This window comes from Sorex araneus, chromosome 5 (genome assembly GCF_027595985.1).
Source record: "Sorex araneus isolate mSorAra2 chromosome 5, mSorAra2.pri, whole genome shotgun sequence".
In the NCBI taxonomy this organism is placed as follows: domain Eukaryota; kingdom Metazoa; phylum Chordata; class Mammalia; order Eulipotyphla; family Soricidae; genus Sorex; species Sorex araneus.
Window position 1 is genome coordinate 5,489,077 of NC_073306.1, and position 27,139 is coordinate 5,516,215.

The following is a 27,139-nucleotide window of genomic DNA, read 5'->3' on the forward strand; positions in this document are numbered from 1 at the left end:
GGCTGTCTTCAGTTATTAAGTCAAACTTGATGTCTTTGGGAAGTCACTTTTCCAAGAAGAATCAATATTTTTAAATACTTTCTCTTCCCTTGTCTGCACTTAGCATACCTTTCTAAATAATTCCTATTCCTTTAGAATGAAGGTTTATTAGCTATTCAGAGTATTTTAGTCCAGTGAATTTAGGATAAATATTTAAGACTTCCCCATTAGATAATGAGATCAATTATTTTACTTGTACTGCACAGCATTACATATTGAAAATTTATCATTGTTTTTCCCTGTATCACAATTGATTTATTTATGCCTCTTTTTGTTTCAAAAAGATTTGAGATGGTAGGTGCAGATAAAGCCTGTTAGCTGATAGGGAAATTGATGAAACAGAAGTTCTTTTCCAATGACAAAGTAGCTGTTTCTGTTTATTCTTTTTTTTTTTTTTTTTTTTTTTTTTTGCTTTTTGGGGCACCCAGCAGTGCTCAGGGGTGCAGCTCCTGGCTCTGCACTCAGGAATTACTCCTGGCGGTGCGTGGGGGACTATATGGGATGTGGGGATTGAATGCAGGTCGGCTGTGTGCAAGGCAAATGTCCTACCTGCTGTACTATTGCTCCGGCCCCTGTTTATAGTCTTTTTCATGAATGCAATAACCACAGATGTCTTTTTTTTTTTTTCTTTTTGGGTCACACCCAGCGATGCTCAGGGGTCACTCCTGGCTTTGAACTCAGGAATTACTCCTGGTGATGCTCGGGGGACCATATGGGATGCCGGGGATCGAACCCGGGTCGGCCGTGTGCAAGGCAAACGCCCTACCCACTGTGCTATCGCTCTGGCCCCAACCACAGATGTCTTGACTTTATTGCTGTCAGGGATAGAATAAAGAAGGTGTTACCTTCTCTCTTTCATGCTGTTAAGGAGTTTGGAAATCCTTAAGGATATTTAGGTTTTAAATCAGCTTTGAAGGATTTCAAAGTGGTTTGAGAAATGTGCCTTAAATGCTGTTTTCACCCCAAGACCATCCCTCTTCTGGGGAGAAAGTTGCTTTCCTGTTTGCTCTTTCAGTGCAGGCCGTATTGGAGTGGGCAACTTCTTTCCCTATTTTAATAGGTTTGGGGGAAATTTCTGGTGCCTGTCACTGTGCAGTGCTTTCTTTGAGCTGCCATTTGAAAATTCTGACTCTTCTATTTCTTATCTGCAGGTTTTGGTTATCAGTCTGAGCTGGAGTTGAGAGTGGCTGAAGCTGCCCGAAGACAGTATAACAAACTGAAGATGCAAACCAAGGCCGAGATCCGGCAGACTCTCGACCGATTGCTCGTGGGTGATTTCATTGTAAGTGGACATGCCTGCACATCCTTTCCGGTGGTACAGGAAGGGTCGGGCCTGGACTGTATCACTTCTGTCAGGTTGTTTGTCTGCTAATGATGCTTGTCTTAATTACACTGATGAGTGAGCTGAAAATAGGAAATTTTTGTCTGCAAGTAAAAATAGAATGTCATATCTATTATAGTCTGGGTTAAATGAATAATAAAAAAAAATGCCTGGGATTAGGTCTGATTTCTTGGTGCCCGTCTCAGAACACAGTGAAGGCTGGACAGATAGTATAGGAGGAAGGGCACTTCCCTTTCATGTGGGTGCTTTGGTTGTGACGCTGATTCCATTCCTGAAACAACATATGGTCCCCTGAATGCTGCCAGAAGTGACCACTGAGTACAGTCAGGAGTAAGCCCTGAACACCACTGAGTGTGACCTCAAAATAGAAACAAGATTTGTCTTTGCTGTGTGTCCTAGACCTGATATTTGGTACATGCTACATTGAAGAACATTCCCTTTTCACTTCTGATTAGAAGAACAACTGAAATCATGCCTCAGGTTCGATTTGAGGGGCCAATGGTCACTTTGTGAATCTCTGTGACCAGATGATTTAGAAGACCACAGACAAGGGGGGACTCTAGCAGAGCTCAGAGGCCTGGAGGGGCCCTGCTGAGGTGCAGTGCTTCTGTGTGGCTTCTGGACGGTGCAGCACCAGTTGGAGGTGTAGGGGTGGGTCATAGACAGATTTGAAAGGAAATGTTTAGGGGTTGGATTATGGGTTGTAGGATTAGTGTTTTGTTTTTGTTTTGTTTTTGGAACACATCTGGTGACACTCAGAGTTTACTCGTGGCTCTCCATTCGGGGATCACTCCCAGTGAGCTTGGGGGACCATATGAGGTGCCAAGGATCAGGCCAGGTTGGCTGTGTGCAAAGCAAACACCCTGCCCACTGTACTATCTCTCTGGCTCCTGGAGAATTAGTTTTTGATTTTGTTTTTACTGGGGTGTTTCTGTTAATTGTTTTCGGCATATCGAGTACACCATGGGTAGCTTGCCAGGCTCTGCCCACAGCTGGCCCAGAAGTAAAAGAGTAAGGTCAGGACTTACTCTTGGCTCTGCACTCAGGGATGACTCCTGGAAGGCTCGGGGACCATATAAGGTGCCAGGGATTGAACCCAGGTTGGCCGCATGCAAGGCAAATGCCGTACTCACGGTACTATTGCTCTGATCCCTGGATTTTGGTTTTTTAAATGAGTCACACCTAGTATTGCCCAGAGCTGCTTGAAGCTTAGTGCTTAGGGGTTGCTCCCAGCAGTGCTGGAGCGCCATGTAAATCGAGGCATTGAGCCCAGAGCTGCCATAGGCAAAGCAAGCTCTTTGGCCCTTTGAGATATATCTCTGGCCCTGGTGTGTTTTTTATATTTCAAGAATAAAGCTTATGTTTTTCTTTAAGGTATTGGTACGAATGTTCATGGTTACCAATATCCATGAATACATTTTTAGATTTCTACATTTACTTACTTTATAACTTCTGTTATATTTTTATTATTATTATCGTTATTATTATTATTATTATTATTATTACTATTTTGCTTTCTGGGTCACACCTGGCACTGCTCAGGGGTTACTTCTGTCTCTGCACTCAGTAATTACTCCTGGTGCCTGGGGAACCATATAGGATGCTGGGGATGAAGTGGGTCAGCTGCATGCAAGGCAAATGCCCTACCTGCCTGTACTATTGCTCTGGCCCCAATTTTTTTTTTTTAATTTTTTCTGGACTGGAGCTATAGCGCAGTGGGTAGGGCGTTTGCCTTGCATGTGGCTGACCTCAGTTTGATTCCTCCATCCCTCTCGGAGAGCCTGGCAAGCTACCCGTAAACAGTATCCCAAAAACAGTAACAACAAGTCTCAAAATGGAGACTTTACTGGTGCCCGCTCAAGCATATTGATGAACAACGGGGCAACAGTGATATTTTCCGGGACAGTATCTAAAGAGGTAGATCACATGACCAGCATGTGCAAGGCCGTGTGTTTGATCCTTGGCAGGGTATGGGCCCCCAGGCACTGCAAGTTATGATTCTTATAAAAAAGAATAGTGAAGCATTAAGCTTTATGCATTAGAAATAGTATCTTTTTTGAACCATGATCTTCACAGTAAAAAGAAAATACAGTTCGCAAACTAGTCACTAGTACATTTCTTATCCCACTTCAGATAATGTTTCCACTCCTCAAGCATTTGTATCTACTGTTGTTTTAAAGTTTTAAACAAAGTTAAACGCTTTTTAATTTATTTAGACAGTGGTTTACAAAGTTGTTCATACTACAGTTGTCTCAGGCAATCCCACCACCAGTGTGACCTTCCTGCTATCACCGTCCCCAGTTTTACACCTGCCTCCCAATTTTGCCCCGTTAGCAGGCACAAAATAACTTATTTTATATTGCTTTTTACAACAAAATGGCTAATGGAATTATCGCAAATTACTTCAGTAGAAGAAAATTTGTGAAAGTTGTTCTCTCTCACAGTGGGGTCATTAAAGTCATTATATGAGGGTTTACTAAACTGTCTGTTGCTAGTTGAGTCTTTATTGTTTTTGTTTATTAAGCTTCATTGACTTACTACTTTTGCATATAATTTGGTGTGCTCCTACTGGGCTGTCAGTATATTGGGATTTGAAGGTGTAAAGTGGCCATGTATGGGACTGCATGCTCTAGGAACCTCAGGATCTGTAGAACTGGCCAGTGAATTCCAGCGCGTTGGCTTGCATCTCACCTGAGATTAGTTATGAGGCTATGAATCTGGGCTGTTATTAACATGGTGGTGGCCGTGGAATGTGGTTTTTTTTTTTTTTTTATTCGTGAATCCCCGTGAGACAAAGTTACAGACTTACAGGTTTTCATGCTTACGTTTCAGTCATACAATGATCAAGTGCCCATCCCTCCACCAGTGCCCATATTTCACCACCAATGGTCCCAGCATCCCTCCCACCACCCCCACCCTGTCCCCTTCACCCCACCCTGCCTCTGTGGCAGGGCATTCCCCTTTGCTCACTCTCTCTTTTTGGGTGTTGTGGTTTGCTACAGAGGTATTAAGTAGGAATCTTGTTTGGTCTATAGTCTATTTTCAGCCCGTATCTCCCATCCCTAGTGGGCCTGTCTAGCACCCTTTGCTTGGTTATCTCTTCTCTATCAGAGCTGCTTCTTCACCTAGTGTGTGAGGTCAGCTTCTGAGCTGTGGAGTACTCCTCTTGATACTTATCTCTACTATTCTTGGGTGTTAGTCTCCCATTCTGTTACTTTATATTCCACAGATGAGTGCAATCTTTCTATGTCTGTCCCTCTCTGACTCATTTCACTTAACATGATACTTTCCATGTTGATCCACCTATATGCAAATTTCATGACTTCATCTTTTCTAACAGCTGCATAGTATTCCATTGTGTAGATGTACCAAAGCTTCTTTAGCCAGTCATCTGTTCTAGGGCACACGGGTTTTTTCCAGATTCTGGCTATCCTGAACAGTGCTGCAATGAACATATAGGTGCAGATGTCACTTTTACTATACTTTTTTGCATCTCCGGGATGTATTCCCAGAAGTGGTATTGCTGGGTCAAATGGGAGCTCAATTTTTAATTTTTTAAGAAGTGTCCATACTGTTTTCCAAAAGGGCTGAACCAGTCAGCATTCACACCAGCAGTGAAGGAGAGTCCCTTTCTCCTCACATCCGTGCCAACACCGGTCACTTTTGTTCTTTTGGATGTGGGCCAGTCTCTGTGGTGTGAGATGGTATCTCATTGTTGTTTTGATCTGCATCTCCCTAATGATTAGTGATGAGGAGCATTTTTTCATGTGCCTTTTAGCCGGAATGTGGTATTTTGAGGTTTTTGTTCTGATACTATACATCAGTAAGTCATTCTTTAACCTGAAGCATAGTTTGACCATCTCAAGAGACTTGAACCCCAGCTGAAGAACTGTCCAGGTTCAATAGCTGCAGTCAAAATTGTTTACCTGAAGTTTATTATTTTTTACAGGAGGAGAGTAAACGGTGGACCATGCGACTCGATATTTCCGCCCCTCAGGTGATCTTTCCAGATGACTTCAAGTTCAAGAACCCTGTGTTGGTTGTTGTGGATCTAGGAAGAATGCTATTGACCAATACCCAAGGTAGAGTGTATGAATTTGAAGTCCTGAAAATAAAGTTTGGTAGTTCTGTCTCTCTCTCTCAGATAAGTAAAGCATAACAAACAAAAAAATTCAAAGAACTTCTTTTTTTTTTTTTTTTTTTTGTGGGAGGAGCGCCCATACCAGGTGGTGCCCAGGGCTTACTTCTGACTCTGTGCTTAGGAATTACTCCTGGCAGTGCTCAGGGGACCATACGGGCAGCTGGGCATCCATCCTATGTCAGCTGTATGCAGGACAAGCACTCTATCCGCTGTACTATCTCTTTGGCTCCTCAAAGAACATCTTTTAAAATTTATTCACCCTCCCTCACTCCCGGCCCTGGGGTTGACAACTCAGGGCCTCACACATGCAAGGTAAGCACTGTCTTGCTGAGCTGTACCCCTTTCTTCCAATCTGTGGCATGTTTTCTTCTGACTTCTTTCACTGAGCATGGTGTTTTCAAGGCTCATCCGGTTGTAGTGCATATCAGAACTTACTTCCTATTTATGACTGAATAATCTCTCTTTGTTTAAATATGCCATTACCTATCATTTGTGAAATGTAACAGTAGATGGGTTGTTTCTGCTTTTCAGCTACTTTGAGTAATGCCTCTATGAATATTCTTTTGTTTTATTTTTGTTTTGTTTTGAGCCACACTCAAGAGGTGCTAAAGGGCTCACTCCTGGCCCCGTGCTCAGGAATCACTCTTGGTGGGACTTGAGAGAACCATAAGCAGTGTTAGGAATTGAACTAGGGTTGAATCAGACAAGTGTCCTGCCTGCTGTCCTCTATTGCTGGCCCCAAATATTCTTGTCTAGGCTTTTATATAGATATATTACCATTATCTTGGGTATGCTTCAATGTAGCATTGTTGGGTCATATGGTAACTTTAAATTTAGCATTTTGAGGAACTGTCAGATCCTTTTCCAAATGGTGGCACCATTTTACTTTCACAACAGCCATTTATGCTGGATAGTATTTTTTGTCTTTATCTGCTCAGCACTTGCTTTCTGTCTTTTGGATTATGTCCATTTTTTTGGTGTGTATGTAATACCTCAAGCAGTCATCAGGGGACTCAGGATGCCTCTCCTGGAGATATCCTGCCAACCAGACTGGTTGCTCAGGCCCAGTGGTCTGGTGCTGCTCAGGCCTTGAGATGCCATGGACTGCTTGAGATGCCAAGGACAATCAGTCACCCTGCTGATTGTGTGGTACCAGGGATCAAACGTGGGCCCATTTGTTGTGACTGCTGTACCATCTTCTGACCCTGAAATACGACATTTGAGTCTTCTCTTTTTGATTTGCAGATGACTCCAAGAGGAAAAGTGGGGATGGGTCGACCTCAGAAGAGAACCAGTTCAGTGATGATGAATATAAAACCCCGCTTGCCACACCCACTAACACCCCACCTCCTGAGACCAGTGGCAGCAGTGGGGAGAAAACTCCCCCGTTTCCTGGAGTTGAATTCAGCGAGGAGCAGCTCCAGGCCCATTTAATGAGCACAAAGATGTATGAGAGGTACTCCCTGTCTTTCCTGGACCTTCAGATTATGGTGGGGCACGTGAAGGACAATTGGAAGCATGTGCAGGATATTGATGTGGGGCCAACCCACGTGGTCGAAAAATTTAACGTTCACCTCCAATTAGAACGTCGCTTGATTTATACTTCCGATCCCAAGTACCCTGGAGCTGTGCTCTCAGGCAATCTACCAGACTTGAAAATCCACATCAATGAAGATAAAATATCTGCCCTAAAGAACTGTTTTGCTCTCCTGGCCACCCCAGAGATGAAGACTTCTGACACTCAGATTAAAGAGAAGATCTTCCCCCAAGAGGTCGAGCGGGGAAGTTTGCAGGACTCAGTAATGAACCTGACCCAGAGCATCGTGATGTTGGAGCAGCACACGCGGGAGGTTCTGGTGGAATCCCAGCTCCTCCTGGCTGAGTTTAAGGTCAACTGTATGCAGCTTGGTGTCGAGAGCAATGGCCGGTACATTTCTGTGCTCAAGGTGTTTGGTACCAATGCTCACTTTGTGAAGAGGCCTTACGATGCTGAAGTCTCCTTGACAGTTCATGGTCTGCTCCTAGTGGACACCATGCAGACCTATGGTGCTGACTTTGACCTTTTGATGGCCTCACATAAGAACCTGAGCTTTGATATTCCAACAGGAAGCCTCCTGGACAGCAGAGCCCAGTCTCCTGTCTCTGGGTCCGTTGCTGCTACTCTGAACCACCGATCGGCTGCTAGCCTTGCACTTGACACAGTTCTCAGCAAAGAACAAGAATCCCTCATTAAGTTAGAATATCAGTTTGTGAGTTCCGAGTGTCCATCAATGAACTTGGACAGCACCCTCCAGGTGATTTCCTTACAGGTGAATAATTTGGACATTATCCTCAACCCGGAGACAATCGTGGAGCTGATTGGTTTCCTTCAAAAATCATTTCCCAAGGAAAAAGATGATCTGAGCCCTCAGCCTTTGATGACTGATCTTGAAAGAAGCTTTAGGGAAGAAGGAACTTACCAGTCCACGTACGAACAGAACACCGAGGTTGCTGTGGAGATCCACAGGCTTAATTTATTGCTCCTTCGGACCGTGGGAATGGCAAATGGAGAAAAATATGGCAGGAAAATCGCAACTGCTAGTATAGGTGGCACCAAAGTCAACGTCTCTATGGGCAGCGCATTTGACATGAGTGGTTCTCTTGGCTGCCTGCAGCTCATGGATCTGACACAGGATAATATTAAGAACCAGTATGTTGTCAGCATTGGGAATTCCATTGGCTATGAAAACCTCGTCAGCGGGATCAGCTACTTTGAATCTGTCCGAATGGAAGATGCAGCCCTCACCGAAGCGCTGAGCTTCACCTTCGTGGAGAAGTCGAAGCAGGAATGTTTTCTCAACCTGAGGATGGCCTCCCTGCATTACAATCACTCTGCTAAGTTTCTGAAGGAATTGACATTGTCCATGGATGAGCTGGAGGAAAATTTTCGAAGTATGCTGAAAAGCGCAGCCACCAGAGTCACCACAGTGCTCGCCACCAAGACGGCTGAGTACAGCGAGATGGTGTCGCTCTTTGAAACACCACGGAAGACGAGGGAATCTGTGTCTTTGGAAGAAAATGAGATCTATGGCTTTGATCTGGCTGCCCCTCATTCAGACACTGTCAAGCTGATCTTGAACATCAACATTGAATCTCCAGTTGTTTCCATCCCTCGGAAACCTGGGAGTCCTGAGCTGTTGGTGGGACACCTGGGCCAGATCTTCATCCAGAATTTCGTGGCGGGAGAGGATGAATCCAGAAGCGACCGCCTGCAGGTGGAAATCAAGGACATTAAGTTATATTCTCTGAATTGCACCCAGTTGGCAGGCAGAGAGGGTGCTGCATCTGAAGTAAGTCGGACCTTTTGCCCTCCTTCTGGATCCGCCAGTGTCAGTAGCCAGGAGGAAGCCCAGTTCACACGACATGATTTCTTTGAATCTTTGCATAGAGGTCAAGGTGAGGAGCGCACAACCCTCCCCACTGCTCTTGTCCCCATGACTGGGAGGTCTCATGGATGCTTGGCGGGGCTCGAATATCTCACGGTTAGGTCCTTGCTGGGAGTTACACACTTGAGTTGTGGGGCCAGCACACTCCTGACAGTGTGCTGGAGGCTGCACACTATTGCCCTGCGGGTCCCAGGCAGCAGAGACTGGTGTGTGTGGGGCCTGTGCTTGGCTGGGAGGTGGCGCTGGATCGTGGCTTCATGCTTGCAAGTCAGGTGCTTTTTGCCGCTGAGTCCCAGCGCAGCAGTGGGTACCTTTATTTGTTTCTTTTGGTTTGGGGATCCACAACTGGTAGTGCTCAGAGGCTCCTCCTGCCTCAGTGCTTGGGGGAGCATGCTGTGCCTGGATCTGGTACATGAACAGTTGGAGGAGTCTCCCAACTCCTGTTCTATTTTTTTGTTGAAAGATACCAACGCCCCGGCCAAGGAGGTAGCTCTGTGCAGAGCAAACAGCTGTCAGGTCTGTGTTGTTGGATTTCTGGCCTTGCCGAAGTTACCCAAGTGTGTTCTGATGCTTCCTTCTACCCCCAGCACAGCTGTGCCTAAAACAACAAAAGCACTTCTTTTTTGGGAATTATCCCCCAATTAACATTTAAGAGCTTGAAATAGATCTTTAATAAGATGCTCCATATTAGGTTGATATATTTGCAGCTTTTTTCCACTCGTTTCTGTGTTTGGCAAAATTAAATGATTTTTTTTTTAAGTGACACTCTTTGAAATTTAGTCAGTGCTCCTTCATAGGGGTGCTTTAGTGGATAGACTGATAGAATATGTTTGGTTTTGTTTTGGGGCCACACTTGCTGGTGCTCAAGGGTTACTCCTGACTCTGCACTCAGGAAACACTCCTGGCAGTGCTTACGCAACTATCTGGGATGCTGGGGATTGAACCCCGGTTAGCCACACTTAAGGCAAGTGCCCTTCCGACTGTACTATTGCTCCAGCCCCAGATTATGATTTCATTTAATCAGGTATGTATGATTTTTTTCATTTCTAATCTGTGGATCTTTCTTAGTAAAATATTTACAATCCAAGACAGCTGGAGGGAGTACTAGAATATGAAATTTAGAAGTATGTAAAAAATAAAGAAGAGGAAATTTAGCGTGAAGAAGTTACTCTATTCTGCCATCTTCTATACTGGGTTGGTTTAGGGTTTAAGTAATAAAAGTGCTTGTATTTTTGTTCTGGATCTGATCAACTGAAACCAAATCATTCAATCTATTAGTTTTGACATCTGCAGAAAGCATGATTTTATTGGTCAAAAAATGAATGCTTTTGAGAATGTTTGCTTCAGTGGCTCTCATATTTCAGTTCAATGGTTTACTTACATATTTACCAAAAGATTGCTTTCTCTGCTTGGCACAAAAGTTGTTCTCTTAGTATAGGGTGGAGAATGGTGGCCCACAGGCGGTATGTCAAACCATGTGGTCTGGCCCTGGTCCAGGATGGCACAAACACGATGCTTCTAGCTGGCTGCTGGCGGCCTGTCTGCCTGTATTGCTTGGTCCATGAATAAAGTGATAAATATCCAGATGGCTCTTGGCAGAAAAATGGTTTCCCAACCCTGTCTTAGAACTAATATTGCATTGTCCTTTATTCTGATTTAGTCCAGTAAGATTAGTCTATATCTGAAAGTGGGGTAAGGATGAGCACTTTGGTTTGGGAGATGCCAATATGGGGTGTGGAGAGAAGTTTTAGTATAGGACTGACCTACCTTCCTTCCTTCCTTCCTTCCTTCCTCCTTCCTTCCTTCCTTCCTTCCTTCCTTCCTTCCTTCCTTCCTTCCTTCCTTCCTTCCTTCCTTCCTTCCTTCCTTCCTTCCTTCCTTCCTCCCTCCCTCCCTCCCTCCTTCCCTCCCTCCCTCCCTCGATGTTTTTTGGTTTTTGGGCCACATCCAGTGATGCTCTGGGGTTGCTCCTGACAATACTGGGGGTGTGTGGGGTGTGTGTGGGGACATATGGAATGCGGGGATAGAACCTGGTTGGCCGAGTGGAAGGCAAGCACCCTACTTGTCCCCATCATAGAATGGTACATGTTTTGAAAATATTGCTGCTTTTGGTGTATATGTTTATCTTATACGATAGTACAGCGGTACGATAGTACAGCGGGTAGGGTGTTTGCCTTGCATGCAGCTGACCTGGGTTTGATTCCTCCGTCCCTCTCGGAGAGCCCAGCAAGCTACCGAGAGTATCCCGCCCACATAGTAGAGCTACCTGTGGCCTATTCGATATGCCAAAAACAGTAACAACAAGTCTCACAATGGAGACATTACTGGTGCCACTCAAGCAAATTGATGAACAATGGGACACAGTGTGACAGTGCTACATACCTCTGCTTCTAAGAGATTTGGCCTTGGGCTGGTGATCATAATTCAGACATAGTTGCCAGGAACACTGTGGGTAGGATGCTTGCCTTGCAGTCGGCCAATTCAGGTTCTATCCCCTTAGCCTCACTAGGAGTAATTCCTGAGTACAGAGCCAGGAGTAATCCTGAGGATTGCCATGTATGGCCCCCAAACCAAAAAAGTTCTCCACAAGTCCACAAAGCAAAACCAAACAGACCTAGCCCCCAGGTGCCATGCCCGCCCGCCTTCTAATCTGAGAGTCAGCTTTGAGCTCTTGCATATACACCATTCTTAATACAGCAAGGATCAGAAATTCTGATTTGTCACAACTTTCTTCTCTCATGCCAGCTTTTCACATCCTAAACAACACCACCATTCAGTTTAAACTGGAAAAGATCCCTGTAGAGAGAGAATCGGAATTAACGTTCTCCCTTAGTCCAGATGACCTGGGAACTTCTAGCATCATGAAGATCGAAGGAAAGTTTGTCAACCCAGTTCAGGTAAGTGAGCCTCTGCCTGATTTTTGTGTAAGTAGAATTGAAACAACATATTTTTATATTTTATTATGTATTTGTAGAAAATGTTAGCAGGAAAATAAATTCACAGAGAAATTGTTAATGCATATTACTGTTGCAGTAATGTGTTCCAGTAAATATGGAATTCTTTTAATCTGTTAGTTTGTTTTTGGGGTCATACTCTGCCCTTTTCACAGCTGACTGGTTCTCAGGGAGTTCCCCTGGTGGTGGAGGGGGGACCGTATGTGGTTCTGAAGGGTTGGTCATGTGCACGGCAAGTGCCATAACCCCTGTGCTATCTCTCCAGCCTGTGTTTAAAATTTAATTAAAATTTTTAAAAAATTTTACTTTCCCTCCACCCCCCAATTTTATCTGTTTTCGCATGGGGCCATACCCAGTGATGCTCTGAGCTTGCTTCTGGCAGTGCTCAGGCTACCATCTGCTGGGGATTGAATCTAGACTGGCTCTGTGCAAGATCCTACCCACTCTATTATTTCTTTCTTTGATCTCCTTAATTTTTTTTTCAGTTTTCTTAATTTTTAATTGAGAATCAGTTTTGTTTTTTGGGCTGCATCTGATGGTATTTAGGGGCCGTGCTCAGGGATTGTTTCTGGTAGTGGGATAGATCAGGATTCTATCTCTCTGACCCTGGCATCCTTTTATTATGTCGTTTTGTCACTAGGAAGTCAGTCTTGTTCATCTTCTTGTTGAGGATGAGTTAAAAGAAACTGTTGCCATTTAAGTATGGGGAAAATTATTGTGTAAAAGTTCAGTCTCTTCCAGGAGGATATAATTTCTCATTACATTTTTAAACCTTTTTGTTTTGGGTCTACCTGGCAGTACACGGGGCTTATTCCTGGCTCAGTTCTCAGGGACCACTCCTGGACCGTATGAGGTGCTGGAATTGAACCCGGGCTGGCTTTGTGCAAGGCCAGCACCCTACCTGCTGTGTTGTCACTCCAGCCCATGTTGTCAGACTCTTTCTGGGAAAATTGGACTTGCCCTGTTTGAAATAAAACAGGGCTAGAACAGAAGTTACTTTTTTTCATGTGTATGTGTATATATTTATCCCTCAAAAATTCCAGTTTTCCTGATCTTTCTGGGGTTAGAGGAGAGAGTGTTTGTTATGTTAGAAAACATCAAGGGCACAGAGATAGGAGGAGTAAGTCCTGAGTACTTTCGGAAGTGGCCCAAAAAACCACACACACACACACACACACACACACACACACAAGAAAACATCAAGGACCTGCAGTTCTGCAGACAGAGGACAAAGCCTTCATCACTAATCTGTCTGGTTGCCGCTTTGGAGTGATCTGAAGCCCTGTTAACAGAATACAGGTACTGGATACAGTTCTGGGCATGAGAAAACGTTCCCAAAGCTTTTCTTTCTTGGCTAAGCTTTTGTCTTGTCAGTAGCTGTTAGGATCATTTTTTACCTTAAATGTACCTTGTGAAGGGCTGGAGTGATAGTTCAAACAAGTAAGATGTTTGCTTGCGCATGGCTGACCAAGTTTGGTCCCTGGCATCCCATATCGTCCTCTCGTCACTGCCATGAGTGATTCCTGAATGCAGAGTCATGAGTAACTCCTGAACATCACTGAATGTGACTCCAAAACAACCTACCCCCATGTGAATTCTATTGGACTATATTGACTTTCTATTCTTCTTCTTCTTTTTATTATTATTATTATTATTATTATTGTTATTATTATTGAAGTTCTTAATTTACAGTAGTGTTATTTTATTTCTTTTTGTTTCTGGGCCATACCCAGCAGTGCTCTTCCATGTTGCTGGGTTATCCTATAGTCCTGGAGGAACCACATGGTGCTTGGAATTGAAGCCGGGCCATCTGCTTGTAAAGATGGGCACTGTCCCTTTGAACTTCTACCTGCCACAGCAGGGTTAGTTTTTGCTCTTGGTATAAAATGCGCTTCTTACTGCTCCTCTACCACCACCAAAGTACAAAAACTTCCCATCACTGCCCATTGTTTCTAGTCCATCCCATCTCAGGTATTGGTGGTTCCAAGAGCTCTACCAGGTGTACCCCTGGAGGCCTCCAGCAGCATCATGTGTGTCCTTGGTGGCTGTGAACACCACTGGGCCTGAGCAGCACTGCATCTCCAGGCCCTAGTCTAGTATTAAACCATCCTGCCTTCATGGCTAGACCAAGTTCCACCAAAGCTGGCCCCAGGATCCCCTGAGTACTGCTTGGGCCCCCTACCCAGCAATAGAATAACGAAATTTTTCTCTTTGAATGCAGGTGGTGTTAGCAAAGCATGTATATGAGCAGGTTTTGCAGACGTTGGACAATCTCGTGTATAGTGAAGATCTGAATAAGTTTCCAGTCAGTCCTGCTGCCTCCCCTTGCCCTAATTCTCCTCTGCCTTCCGTCAGTATCTGTGGAGAGTCTTCCTCTGACAGGAAGGAGAATGGATTGTTCAGCCACTCCAGTTTTTCTAATTCTTCTCAAAAGTCCTTGTCTGTGAAGGAAGTCAAATCCTTTACTCAAGTTCAAGCCAACTTTTGTATATCTGAGCTTCAAGTTCAGCTCAGTGGAGATCTGACTCTGGGGGCCCAGGGTCTTGTGAGCTTAAAATTCCAGGATTTTGAGGTGGAATTCAATAAAGACCATCCACAGACGTTATCCATTCAGATTGCCCTGCGCTCTCTGCTGATGGAAGACTTGTTGGAGAAAAATCCCGATTCCAAGTATAAAAACCTGATGGTGTCTCGGGGAGCCCCTAAGCCATCTAGTTTGACCCAAAAAGAGTATCTTTCTCAGTCTTGCCCTTCAGTGTCCAATGCAGAGTATCCCGAGATGCCACGATCTCTCCCTTCACATATGGAAGAAGTAGCTAATGTTTTCCAGCTATATCAGAGACCCACCTCGACCTCCCGGAAGAAACAGAAGGAAGTCCAAGACAAGGACTGTCCCGTGACCCCACCGCCTTCACCATCAATAGATGAGCCTAAGATATTTACGGGAAGGAGTAAATTTGATGATTCCCTGGTCCATATCAATATATTCTTGGTGGATAAGAAACATCCAGAATTCTTGTCAAGTTACAACCGGATTAATCGCAACATTGATGTTGATTTTAACTGCTTGGATGTGCTGATCACACTGCAAACCTGGGTGGTGATTCTGGATTTCTTTGGAATTGGCTCCACGGCAGACAACCATGCAATGAAGGCCCCCACCGAGGATGTTCTCCAGAATGTGAAGTCAGAATCAAGCGCTTTCATAGAGTCAGAGCTTCAGGACCCAGTCAATACCAAGCTGGATCTCAAGGTATCACCCCCTTTGATTTATGTTCTTGCGTATTCCCGCTGGCAAAATCGGGTTTCCTGCAGGGGAGCCATTGGGAAATCTCCCCAGTGTCCGACACTGAGGGTAGACTGAGTATGTCAAGAAAGATTTCAGGACACATTCCACTGGAAGGCAGGAAAAGGAAATGGTTTAAGTGACGTCTTGTCTTTCCTTTGGGCTGTTTAATTCAGTGGACTTAGTTTTACTGAGCTTCAGTTTTCTCCTCTTCCTTCACCTCATTGAGCTAAATGAGGTCATGCTCATCGCACAGTGGTTTCCAGCCACCACTTGTGGCCCAGTGCTGGTCACAGAAATTTCCTCTGGCCCCTGGAAAAGCTATTGTTGCTTAACTGGTCAATAATGGAAACAGGCAATGGAAAAGTTATTGCTGCTTAACTGTTTTTCAACCCTCAGTGGGCAGACTGTTGGCCATCCACAGGCGAAAAAAGGTTGAAAACCACTAGCACATAGTAGTCGCTGTGTCAAAATGGGGATTTTTATCACCATGCCCCCACCCACCCGGAACATTCTCAGTGATGATTGAGGCCAGCAGTCCAGCTGTTTAGAATGGAGTCTCCAGAGTTGGTCTGGCTGCTTTGGAGTCCTGGGTTTGTGTTGCCACCGTCCAGCTTTGTGGCCACTAACAGATGGTTTAGCCTCTTTCTCCCACATGTTCTCCATCTGAAAACTGAGGGTGTTCAGTCGTACCTCCTGGTCAGGCTGTGGGGCTCACTGAGTTGATGTAAGGGAGCCCTTCCCCATGTGTCACAGACTCATTTCTCAGAGGAGACCTGCTGCTCTTTTCACTGTGCTTGATGCCATCCTTGGAACTCACTGTGAATAGTTGAATGGGATGGTGACATGTGACTTGAGATGGAAGCAGTTACATTTGATCCACCATTGGGGGTGTAGTAGGCCACAGACCCCTGGCCACCAGTGGCTGGTTGCATCTGCCTGCCTTCAGGGTTGAAGTTCCTGCCTCTTGCTCTTAGCCCCTTGGACTTGCCCTTCCTGTGAGGCAGGTCAGGAGGAAGAACATGCTTTATCTGGTTGCCTCTTTTGTAGTTCCCAAGCTGACAGGAGGTCAGCCCTTCCTTTCCTCTGGAAATGGAAGGAGTTGGGCAAGGCCCAGATTTCTCACTCTTGCTGTGTACGTGAGTGAATGGCTATGCAGTGAGTGCTTCAAGACCTGTCAGATGAAGGGCACTGATGAGGCTTGACTTGTTTTTCTGGACTTCTGTGTCTGCATCTGTTCTCATGTCTGTCATGAAACAAGAATGAACTGAGTGATCTGCCTTAGGGTATCTGTGGACTGGATGTGGAGAGTCCTCGGGGCTTTGCAGAAGTAGAGGTAGCTGGTTTCGTGGGACCAGAGACCATGTACATACATGCCCAGCAACCACTCAGTTTTTCGAAAGAGTTTGAAAAAATTTGGGGTTTCAAGCATACCGTGTCACTGTCACTGTCATCCTGTTGCTCATCGATTTGCTCGAACGGGCACCAGTAATGTCTCTCATTGAGAGACTTATTGTTACTGTTTTTGGCATATCCAATACGCATGGGTAGCTTGCCAGGCTCTGCCATGCGGGCTCCATGTTCTCGGTAGCTTGCGGGGCTCTCCGAGAGGGGCGGAGGAATTGAACACGGGTCGGTGTGTGAAAGGTGAATGCCCAACCGCTGTGCTATCGCTCCAGCCCCAAGCATACCGTGAATAGAATTTATTCTATTGGTATATTCAACCCCATGAGATTGGTCATATTCACTTTATTCCTTTTATTCTTTCAAGTACTTTTGGGATACATAATATCCCAATATCATGTATTTTTGAAGTTCCAGAGGTATCATTTCACTTCTACTTTAATATTTAAGTATTTCTAAACTTTGTGCACACTTTTCACACAAGATTATGCTTTTTCACATCTAATTAGCAAGAATTTGTGGTATTGTGTAATATGTGCCAATCCATAATCAGATTTCCCTTATGGTCTTCAAACTGTCCTTTTACTGGTGAATTGTAGAGGAATGAATTGTTTAGGAAACATCCTGTCTTTGACAATTGAGTGAAATATGTTACTTTTCAGAGCCATAGTTTTCTCATCTAAAGAAACAAGGAAAATTAAGTAACTTAGCAATCTTCTGAATTGGGATTCAAGTAGGGTTCACTTTTTTCTATTTTCTATCAGTGTTCTTTATCTCTGTTGATGAAACCAACTCAAAACACCCCACATCTTCAACCCATTTCTCTCCCCTGTGCAGTTTGTAGATACAGGATCAGTGTCTTGTAGAGGTGTCCCACGTTCTGGATTTGTTTGTATCCTAATTTTGCTTCCTATTTTTTTTTTTTTTATAACTTTTGCATTATGGGAGGTACTAAAGATAAGAGGGAGTGCGGCATGGTTTTCGTGTTCAGAGTGGACGTTCAGGACTAATTTCATTCTCTGCTCCTCCCCTCCCCTGTCCTAGTGGTGGCTGCTTGGTGAGGTCCCTGCCTCACCCATTCCTCCACATGTCCCCGAGTAGTTCAGTATGAAGAGATTACACTACAGGATTTGTTTGATACAGTGACCGCTGTTTACGTGGTAGAGGGTTTGGTTTTCTTTTACTTACAGTAGTCTCTTGGAAAGAGAGAATTTTTGTTTTTGTTTGTTTTGTCTTTGGGCCATACCCTGTAGTGCTTAGGTTTGAGCTCAGGGCTGCGTGCAGAGTACTGCTTGTAGAGGCGCTCAGGGGACGATGCAGTGCTCGGGATCAGAATCAGGCCTCTCACCTGCAAAGCCTTCACTTCATCCTGTCGAGCAGTCTCTGACCCAAAAAAGAGAAAATTTGATTCCTAGGTGAATCTCCAGTTTGACAATAGTTTTCTGTTACATTTTTATTCAGAGACATTAATCTTCTGTATCATTTTGCTTTGGTAACTTTCTTAGTTGGATTTGACTTAATCTTTGAGTATTATAGAATGGCATAGTATTAAAGGTGATGTAAAAATGAGAAATCCTTCTTTCCCTTTCTTTTTTTTTGAGTTCTGTCCCACACCTGGCAGTACTCAGGGACCATTAATTAGTTCCTGATTCTGCTGAGGTGTCACTCCTGACTCTGCTTGGGGAACCATATGTGGTGCTAGGAAGTGTACATGCAAGGCAAGTGCCTTAACCCTGTACTCTCTCTCCTGCCCTTGAGAAAAATGCTTTTCAGTGTAAAAAATTTCATTGGCAAAGAATAGATAAGGCTGTTATGTACCACAGAACCTGGGTTTTAGGGCCTGGAGTGATAGTACAGCAGGTGGGGCACTTACTTTGCACATGGCCGACCCATGTTCAATCCTCTGCATCCCATATATTCCCTGCGCACCGCCAGGAGTGGTCCCTGGGCACAGAGCCAGGAGTAACCCCCGAGCACCATTGGATATGGCCCTAAAACCAAAAGCAAAGAAACAACCAAAAAAGTAGAATGTGGGTTTTATTATTTATTTATTTATTTATTTATTTATTTTGATAGAACGTGGGTTTTAGATTGCCAGAGAGATCGTCTTTTTTTTTTTTTCCTCTCCTCTATAATAGTTTGACTAAGAAAACCAAAAACACTGACATCAACACAGACTTACCTTGAGATTTCCCCGACCTTCCAGTATCTTTCGGATTTTTTTCTGCTGTTTGAAATCTGAAAGTTCTTTTCTTCTACTAATATGTGCCTTCTTTTATCATCTGTATTTCTAGGTTCATTCCCTCTCTCTTGTGCTGAATAAGACCACCTGTGAGCTTGCCAAAGCAAATGTGTCCAAATTAGTGGCACACCTGGAAATGATTGGTAAGTGGGGGAAAAATATCAAATTTGCAAAATCTGTTAAGAATTGTTTCTTTTATTTAGTTTTTGGTTCCAATCTGGTAAGAATTGGAATGTTATTCTCCTCAGTCTGATTGTCTGCACATGCTAAGTAAGGTGTGCATTAGTGACTGGATTGTAGCTGTTGATCTGACCGTGGCTGTTGCAGTGGTGTCTCCTAACCACTGACTGGAACATGATCATCCTGGCAACAATTTAAAACACCACAACCTTCCCTGTCCCTGCTAAGAATCTGGTTCTGTAGACTGGGGTGGGCCCCTGACACTATCTGTGTTCTGTTTTGTTTTTTTGGGCCATATCTGGTGGTGCTCAGGGCCTACTCCCAACTCTGCTGGAGGGCGGGCCAGTGTTCCCTGAGATGCTTGGGAACCGCAGTGTGTCAGGGACCAAACTGGCGGCAGCCACAGTGAGGCAAGTGCCTTAATCCCCCACTATCTCTCTGCCCTGTCTCTATATTTCTTTCTTTTTTTTTTTTTTTTTACCATGCCCAGTGACTTGTAGGGCTTATTCTTGGCTTTGTACTCAGGGATCACTCCTGTCAGTGCTCCAGGGACCATATCAGGTGCCAGGGTTCAAACCTGGGTTGGCTGCATGCAAGGCAATATTAAGTAGTCCTTAATATCTGGACTACTCTCTGGCTCTCTCTCTCTCTCTCTCTCTCTCTCTCTCTCTCTCTCTCTCTCTCTTAATAAACTCTACAATATATATGTATTTTATTGAATCACCATGAGAAAAGTTACAAAGCTTACAGGTCTAAGTCTCAGTCATACAATGATCAAACACCCATCCCTTCACCAGTGCACATGTTCCACCACCAAGAACCCCAGTCTACCTCCCATCCCCACCCCATCCCCCCTTGTGTGGCTGATGATTTTCACTTTACTCTTTACTTTGATTACATTCAATATTTCAACAGAAAAGACACTATTATTATTTGGAATTTTCCCCCAACAATCAGACCTGCCGAAAAGGCATCATTTGATAATTTGTTTTCCATTGCTGAGAAGAGCATATGAGGTTTTGGATTTCTGGTATTTTAGTAATTAAGTCCAGAGAAATTTCTGCCAGAAGTTGCGTTACTGCAAGCTCGTACTTCTGTTTAGTGGGCTCTAAAAGATGGCCGTCACCATGCCACTGCCACCAAAAGGAAAGGCTGAGAGAAAAAAACCTTTCCCCTCCTGGGGTGGCATGGGGCCGTAGCTTAGTTCACAGTCTAGAGGCATTTCTGCAAGAGGACGCTGGGTTCCAAAATTAGTGGGCCTCTGGGATCATGGTCATTCAGGAGTTGAGTAGGCGTTCTTGTGGGGCCACTCGGGGTCTCGTCTGGGCGGAAAGTGGTGTTGGTATCACCCCCCCCCATCCTGAGATCTCTCGAGTGCCCTGTCACTGCCAGCTCATACCTCAGTTTAGTGGGCTTTAAAAGATGGCAGTCGCCATGCCGCCGCCTCTGCGATATTTTTGAGGCTGGAATGGAGCATCCTTTATCATGACACCTCAGCATATATCACACACCATCTCTGGGCAACCAGAGCATACGTTCACTCCATCTTTTTATGATCTTCAGTAAGGGATGCCAGAAGAGGGCATGGTTTTAGGTAGGAGAATCTGGCAGCACAGCTGGGCTGGCATTCTTTCTAAGGAGATTGATTGTATGTTGGAATTGTATGTTGGAATTCTTAGTGGAATACAAGTGACCAGTTATAGTAAGTTCAAATAAGAGGGATTAATAAAGGTGAAGAAAACACAATTTCTTAAGCAACTGGGAATGAGGTGAGGATTACACAAGGCACAGATAATGGTTGTGGTGAGAGAAAACTTTTGGGAAGAGTGTTCTGAAATTGAGATTATTATTATTTTTTGCCTGGCATAAATTTATAAGCATTTCTCTATTAGATGAGCTGGAGTTTTATAGTTGGGTGAAGTTTGAGCTCTTTTTTCTAAGCTGCTTTTTTTCTAACTGTGTCACCAGGGTTGTAGTGATAGAGGACCTGCTTTGCACCCCTAGTCCCTCTGCACCTGTGACAAACAGATAATCAATACGTGTCTCCCATTCGTTGGGAGAACTGGTGTGCCATATGGAGACATACTTTAGTTGTTCTTCTGTGATGCTAGTTATGATGGTAAAATCCATTTTACAGAAGCAGCTGTTTAGACCCTCCCAGCATCTACACCATGTCAATAATGATTCATGGAGGTTCCCCTCCTGACTCTGTGCATGTTTCACCCCTTCTTTGTCCTACCTGCCTCTTAGTACTACATTGCATCATAGCAGAATTTTAACTTTATCTCTGTAGTGTCTTCTAGATCCTAGTTGTTGCTGTATTGTGTATTTTTGAGCCACATACCTAGTCATGTTGTGGAGCAATTCCTGACTTGGTGCTCTAGATTGCTTCTGGCTTTGATCAGGGGAACTTGTGGTGCTGGGAATTGAACCTGGTGCTTCTGCATGCAAAATATGTACTGCAGCCTGTTAATCCATTTTTCTCGTTCAGAGTTTTTAGTTTCTGAATTCCATATGAGGTCATGTAACCAAATGTGGAGGTTGTGAGAAATTTGTTTTAAAATAAATTTGTGGTTTGTTTTCAGTAAATGTTTGGTTTGTATACATATTTTATAGACCTAGGATCATGTAAAAATTTCTCATGTGGAGAGCTGGATTATATGAGTGGAACGAGAAGTCCTGATCTAAATTATTAAATCACACTAAAACCCATTTATGGTTATTGAACACTTGATATATTTCTGACATTTTCTCTTTTATTATCTTATCCATAGTACAATAAACAGACCTGATATTTTGGTACTTCACGAATAAATGGTCTCAGTAATCTTGAAAGAGATAATATTTCTGGTTTTGAAAATCCTTTATTCATTAAATGTTGTATGCATTAAATATCTTTTCCCTTGTAAAATTTCAGGTGTGACATGGCAGTATTATTTGTCTTCTTTTTGACGTCTGCATTGAGACTCTTGGAAATAATGTATAAACTATTTTCCTGGGTGTGTTAGACTATGAAAATTTGCTTTTGACATTTAATTTGACTGTTGAAAAGTCTGAGGCATGTTTACATCCATTTTTTTCCCCAGGCTATATAAAGTATGTGGCAAAAAAAGGTAGATAAGATTGTATTCTGCTTTTAACCCCCTAGAAGGAGACCTGGCCTCCCAGGGGAGCATTGGAAGCCTGTCTCTGAGTGACCTCACGCCCCACGGAGAGTTCTACAGAGAGCGCTTCACTACCAGCGGGGACGAGGCACTCATCTTTCAGACTTTCAAGTAAGAACCTACACTTTTCTCACTGAACATTGTTGCTCAGGGGTTGCTCCTGGGGGTGCGGTGTGTGTGTGTGTGTGTGTATGTGTGTGTGTTCTGGTGGGGATGGGGTGACCGTGGAGACTTGTGCTTCAGTCTTTTGACCTATCTCTACAGTGACAGTTTCACTTTCACTTTTTTGGGTGAAAATGGAGGCTGGGGGCTGGAGCGATAGCACAGCGGGTAGGGCATTTGCCTTGCACGCGGCTGACCCGGGTTCGATTCCCAGCATTCCATATGGTCCCCTGAGCACCGCCAGGAGTAACCCCTGTGCATTGCCGGGTGTGACCCAAAAAAGCAAAAAAACAAAACAAAACAAAAAACAAAAAAAACGAAAATGGAGGCTGGGGGCACACCTGGCGATGCTCAGGGCTTACTCCTGACTCTGGCTCAGGAATCACTCCTGGTTGTGCTCAGGGGAGTGCTGGGGAACAATCCTAGGTTGACCATATGCAAGATGAATGCTCTCATCCTCTATACTATCTCTCCAGCCCCTGTTTCCCATTTTTACTGGCTAAACGGTACAGGAAAGTTCTTAGGAAATATGACCTTTTATATAAAATGGATCTGACATAGTCATGAGGAATCCTGATTTACAGTAGATCTGCTCTGAAGGGCTGGTGCACTTCCTGAGACTTCCTGTGCTGGTGGGCTGACCTCTCTTCCCTGTCTTAGGGTGGGACCTTAGGAAAGTCACTGACTCCCCATTATCACTCTTTTCCTGACTGTCTATTGAGAGGACTGTTTGAACTGTTTCCTTTTTTTTTCTTTTTGGGTCATACCCGGCAATATTCAGGGGTTATTCCTGGCTCTGCACTCAGGAATCACTCCTGGTGGTGCTCGGGGGACCATATGGGATGCTGGGAATCAAACCCGGGTTGGCTGCATGCAAGGCAAACACCCTACCCGATGTGCTATCACTGCAGCCCCTTGACCTGTTTTCTTCTAGTTCTAAAAGTTCTGGAGTGATTCAGCCTGAGAAAGATAAATGAGTTGCTAAATGAGGTGTTAAATTATACTGTATAGTTTATTTCTTGTTGAAACTTTCTTGAATCTTTCCATTTGAAATTTTTATAAGGTATCTGTCTTTAAGCAATGTGGGTGTTAATGACTTTCCCAAAAGGCAGAAGGTTTGGATGGTGGTTTTTGACCCTTAGCAAACAGAGATGACCTGCCACGCCTCCGGACGTTCTGGTCTGGGGCAGTACTCATGCTGAGTTGATTCTAATGTTCAACCAGAGTTGAGAAAACGGTTCTGACAGAGGTCAGAGAGCTTTTCTTTTCTTTCAGGAAGAGTATGTCATACTTTTCTGAGAAGTTTGATTGTCTGTCTCTTTTATTAGATTCCATGGTTCTATAATTTGATTCTGTATCACTATATCACTCTATCATCCCGTTATTCATCGATTTGCTCGAGCGGGTGCCGGTAATGTCTCTATTTGACCCTGTTGCGTGCTAGTGTAGCCTGATGGCATAATGGGGGCCCTTTCAGGGTCAGGGGAATGAGGACCGTCGTTGTTACTGTTTTTGGCATATCAAGTATGCCACGCGTAGCTTGCCAGGCTCTGCCGTGTGGGCGGGATACTCTCGGTAGCTTGCTGGATTCTCTGAGAGGAATGGAGGCTTTTGGGGCAGCTTCTAATCGCCTTTACAGGTGTTCCCAGTCTACCGAGTGTAAGCTTTTGGTCGGCATGTTGTAACGATCTGCACACTGACGAACATACACCTGCCTGCGTCTCTGGGCATCACCTGGCACATCTGAGGCCTCAGGTTATCTCCATGAGGTTGATGGAGTGCACCCAGAGGTTGTTGAGCAGCTGGCAGAGCAGGTTACAATAATTAAATAAAAATCAGTAACAAAGTTTAAAGCAGTTAGAAGGAACAGAATCAGAAGTAGAGAAGAATGAGGGAGAAAAATTATGTAAGCCTTATGGCACTGACTTTATAAAGTCTTTACAAAATTTTCAAGTTTTTAAAAAGTTAAACCAGGGTGGAGGAAAGTTAAAGATTTGAATATTGCAAATATTTTTAGAGTAGCACTGTAGCACTGTCACTGTCATCCCGTTGTTCATCGATTTGCTCAAGCGGGCACCAGTAACGTCTCCATTGTGAGACTTGTTGTTACTGTTTTTGGCATATAGAATATGCCACAGGTAGCTTGCCAGGCTCTGCCGTGCAGGTGGGGATACTCTCAGTAGCTTGCCAGGCTCTCCGAGAGGGATGGAGGAATTGAACCTGGGTCAGCTGCGTGCAAGGCAAATGCCCTACTCGCTATGCTATTTTTAGAGTACATATAGAAAAACAGGACTAGAAAATTTACAAACCAACAAATCAAATGTGATTATATTAGTTTGTGATTTTTCAAATATCAGTCATTTTCCAAAAATCTCTCAAATGCACACTACAGTTTGAATAAGAAAACAAGTATTTCAAAATGGAAGGTCCTATATTCTGAAGGGAAGTAAGTCATTTGAGACCTTCAGATACTCTTCAAATAGTATAAACAGTTAAACACAGGTATAATTACTATTCCAAGTGTTTATCACTAAAGGTTTTGAGCCCATACTTAAAGGCTTTAAAAAAGATGCTTGCTGGTGAATAGACTTTTTAAAAAACAAATAATCTGCAGAAGAGTGATAAAAAATTTCTTATTTTTATCTGATGGGTTTCAGCATACAAAAAAAGAAACTGCAGTTTGAATCTGAAAATAAATAATTAGTATAAAGTTCTTAACTTTGCCTGGTACCTAGTAGGTGTTCAGCAGACATGAATTTCTTTTCCCAACGACTATGTCCCATATAAAAATTTATATTATGACACTAGTCTTTGTTAAATTAAAAACCACTGGTAAAGATTTCCAAATTTATCTTCAGATATTGGTTTTAAAATTCTAACCTGTATTTCACTAAAGTAGGAAGATTTTTGAAGGCAAGTTCTCCCAGAAATATTGGTTCTGTTGCCTAACTTTGTTGTTCCTGTTTTTTTTTTTTTTTCCCCTTTGGTGCTGGGGATTGAACCCATGGAGTGCAGCAAGGCAAATACTCTGCCACTGAACTCTATCCCTTGGCCCCGTTGCCTAATCTTATTACTTGTTTCATGATTTTGGTTTTACTGTTATTCAGATCCTTATTGTCATGTCTTGTCAGAACATAATGAGCAGGAATAATCTCTTCCTGAAAGGCCATGGAAAAGAAATCCCCATGACAGGTCTGAACCATAGTGGCTCTGAGTAAGTTCTGGAATCAGGAGCGAGTTCAGTGCACAAGGTTGTCTGCCCCTTTATAACCTTGGCGGAAAGCTTCCCTCCGTGCTGCTGAAGATTAGAAAGGGATCACTGTGTTGGCTTGTGAAGCCCCACTGCAGTTTGCCACTTTAAAAGTTTTGCTGCAGTGGCCCAGGAGATAGTACGTGGGTTAGGGCGCTTGCCTTGTATGCTTTTTACCAGGTTTAATCCCCTGTGTCCCTTATGGTCCCCTGAGATGGCCAGAAATGATCCTTGAGTACAGAGCCAGGAGTACCACTGGGATGGTCCAAAAACCAAGCCAAGCCCAAATACAACCCCCAAAACAAAACATAAATGAAAACCAAAAGAAAAAAGCAGTGACACTGCTCTTGGAGGAGGCCCCTGAGTCAACCCAAATTCTATTTATTTATTTGTTTATTTATTTATTCATTCTTCATGGGTCACACCTGGCAATGCACAGGGGTTACTCCTGGTTCTGCATTCAGGAATCACCCCTGGTGTGCTCAGGGGACCATATGGGATACTGGGAATCGAACCCGGGTCGACCTCGTGGAAGGCAAACGCCCTACCCGCTGTACTATTGCTCCAGCCCCAACTCAAATTCTCTTTAATTTTGTTTTTGTTTTTTGGCCACACTAGACAATGCTCAGGGGTACTCATGACAGTGCTTGGAGGACTATATGGGATGCTGGGAATGAACCCAGATAGGGCCCACTGCAGGTCAAGCGCCTTCCCCCGGTCTCTCACTCCGGTCCCCTGTCTTTAGTTCTCACCTTTCTGCGAGCTCTCACAGTCTGGCCCTTCTTCCTAGGTATGGCCGCCCTGACCCTCTGCTCCGGAGAGAGCACGACGCCCGGGTGAGCCTCCAGATGGCCTCTGTGCAGTATGTGCACACCCAGCGCTTCCAGGCCGAAGTGCTGGCCTTCATCCAGCACTTCACGCAGCTGCAGGACGTGCTCGGGCGCCAACGAGCCGCCATCGAGGGGCAGACGGTAGGTCGTTGCCTTGATCCAGGTGGTTTTACTAGCCCAGCTGAGCAACAGAACTTAGTCTCTAGAGAGAAGTCTGGGCAATTTCACAGAAAGAAAGGCAGGCCATTTTCTGCTTACTAATGCCCTGCATGTGACTGGTTGTCTAAGACATTTCGCTGTGATTGGGCAGCTAATAGTCCTTCCTCATATCTTGCTTGAGTTACCTTGGAAGTTTTGCTTTGCTTTTTCTACAAGATATTTAAAAAGTGGTCCTGGAGAATATATCTATTATATTAGTAATTTTTTTTTCTTTAATGTACTAGAGTCCTGACTGATAGTACAGCAGGTATGACACTTGCCTTGCACACAACTGACCCGAGTCTGGTTCTGGCATTGCTGGCACAGCATATAGTCCCTTGGGCACAACAGGAGTGATCCCTGAGCATAGAGGCAGGAGTAAGCCCTGAGAACCTCAGCTGGGGGCTCCTGTTCTCCGCCACCCCCCAGCAAAATGGACTATAAATTTCGAGAGGTCTTAATTCATGGCCCCCTTAAAGTTTTGCGCACTTTTTTCATAGTACTTCCAATGTCAAAAGAAGC

At 44.2% G+C, this 27,139-nt stretch overlaps 1 protein-coding gene across 3 annotated transcripts in view; it reads left to right on the forward strand.

Moving 5' to 3' along the window:
• The window catches only part of VPS13D (vacuolar protein sorting 13 homolog D), a 265,713-nt gene that overhangs the window by 38,055 nt on the left and 200,519 nt on the right, over positions 1-27,139 (forward strand). For all 3 annotated transcript variants that reach the window (XM_055137626.1, XM_055137627.1, XM_055137628.1), the window contains exons 17-24: positions 1,191-1,321; positions 5,331-5,463; positions 6,768-8,957; positions 11,693-11,844; positions 14,123-15,154; positions 18,886-18,976; positions 22,162-22,288; positions 26,380-26,560. In XM_055137626.1, the coding sequence (XP_054993601.1) occupies positions 1,191-1,321; positions 5,331-5,463; positions 6,768-8,957; positions 11,693-11,844; positions 14,123-15,154; positions 18,886-18,976; positions 22,162-22,288; positions 26,380-26,560 (4,037 nt within the window). The remainder of the gene's footprint in view (positions 1-1,190; positions 1,322-5,330; positions 5,464-6,767; positions 8,958-11,692; positions 11,845-14,122; positions 15,155-18,885; positions 18,977-22,161; positions 22,289-26,379; positions 26,561-27,139) is intronic.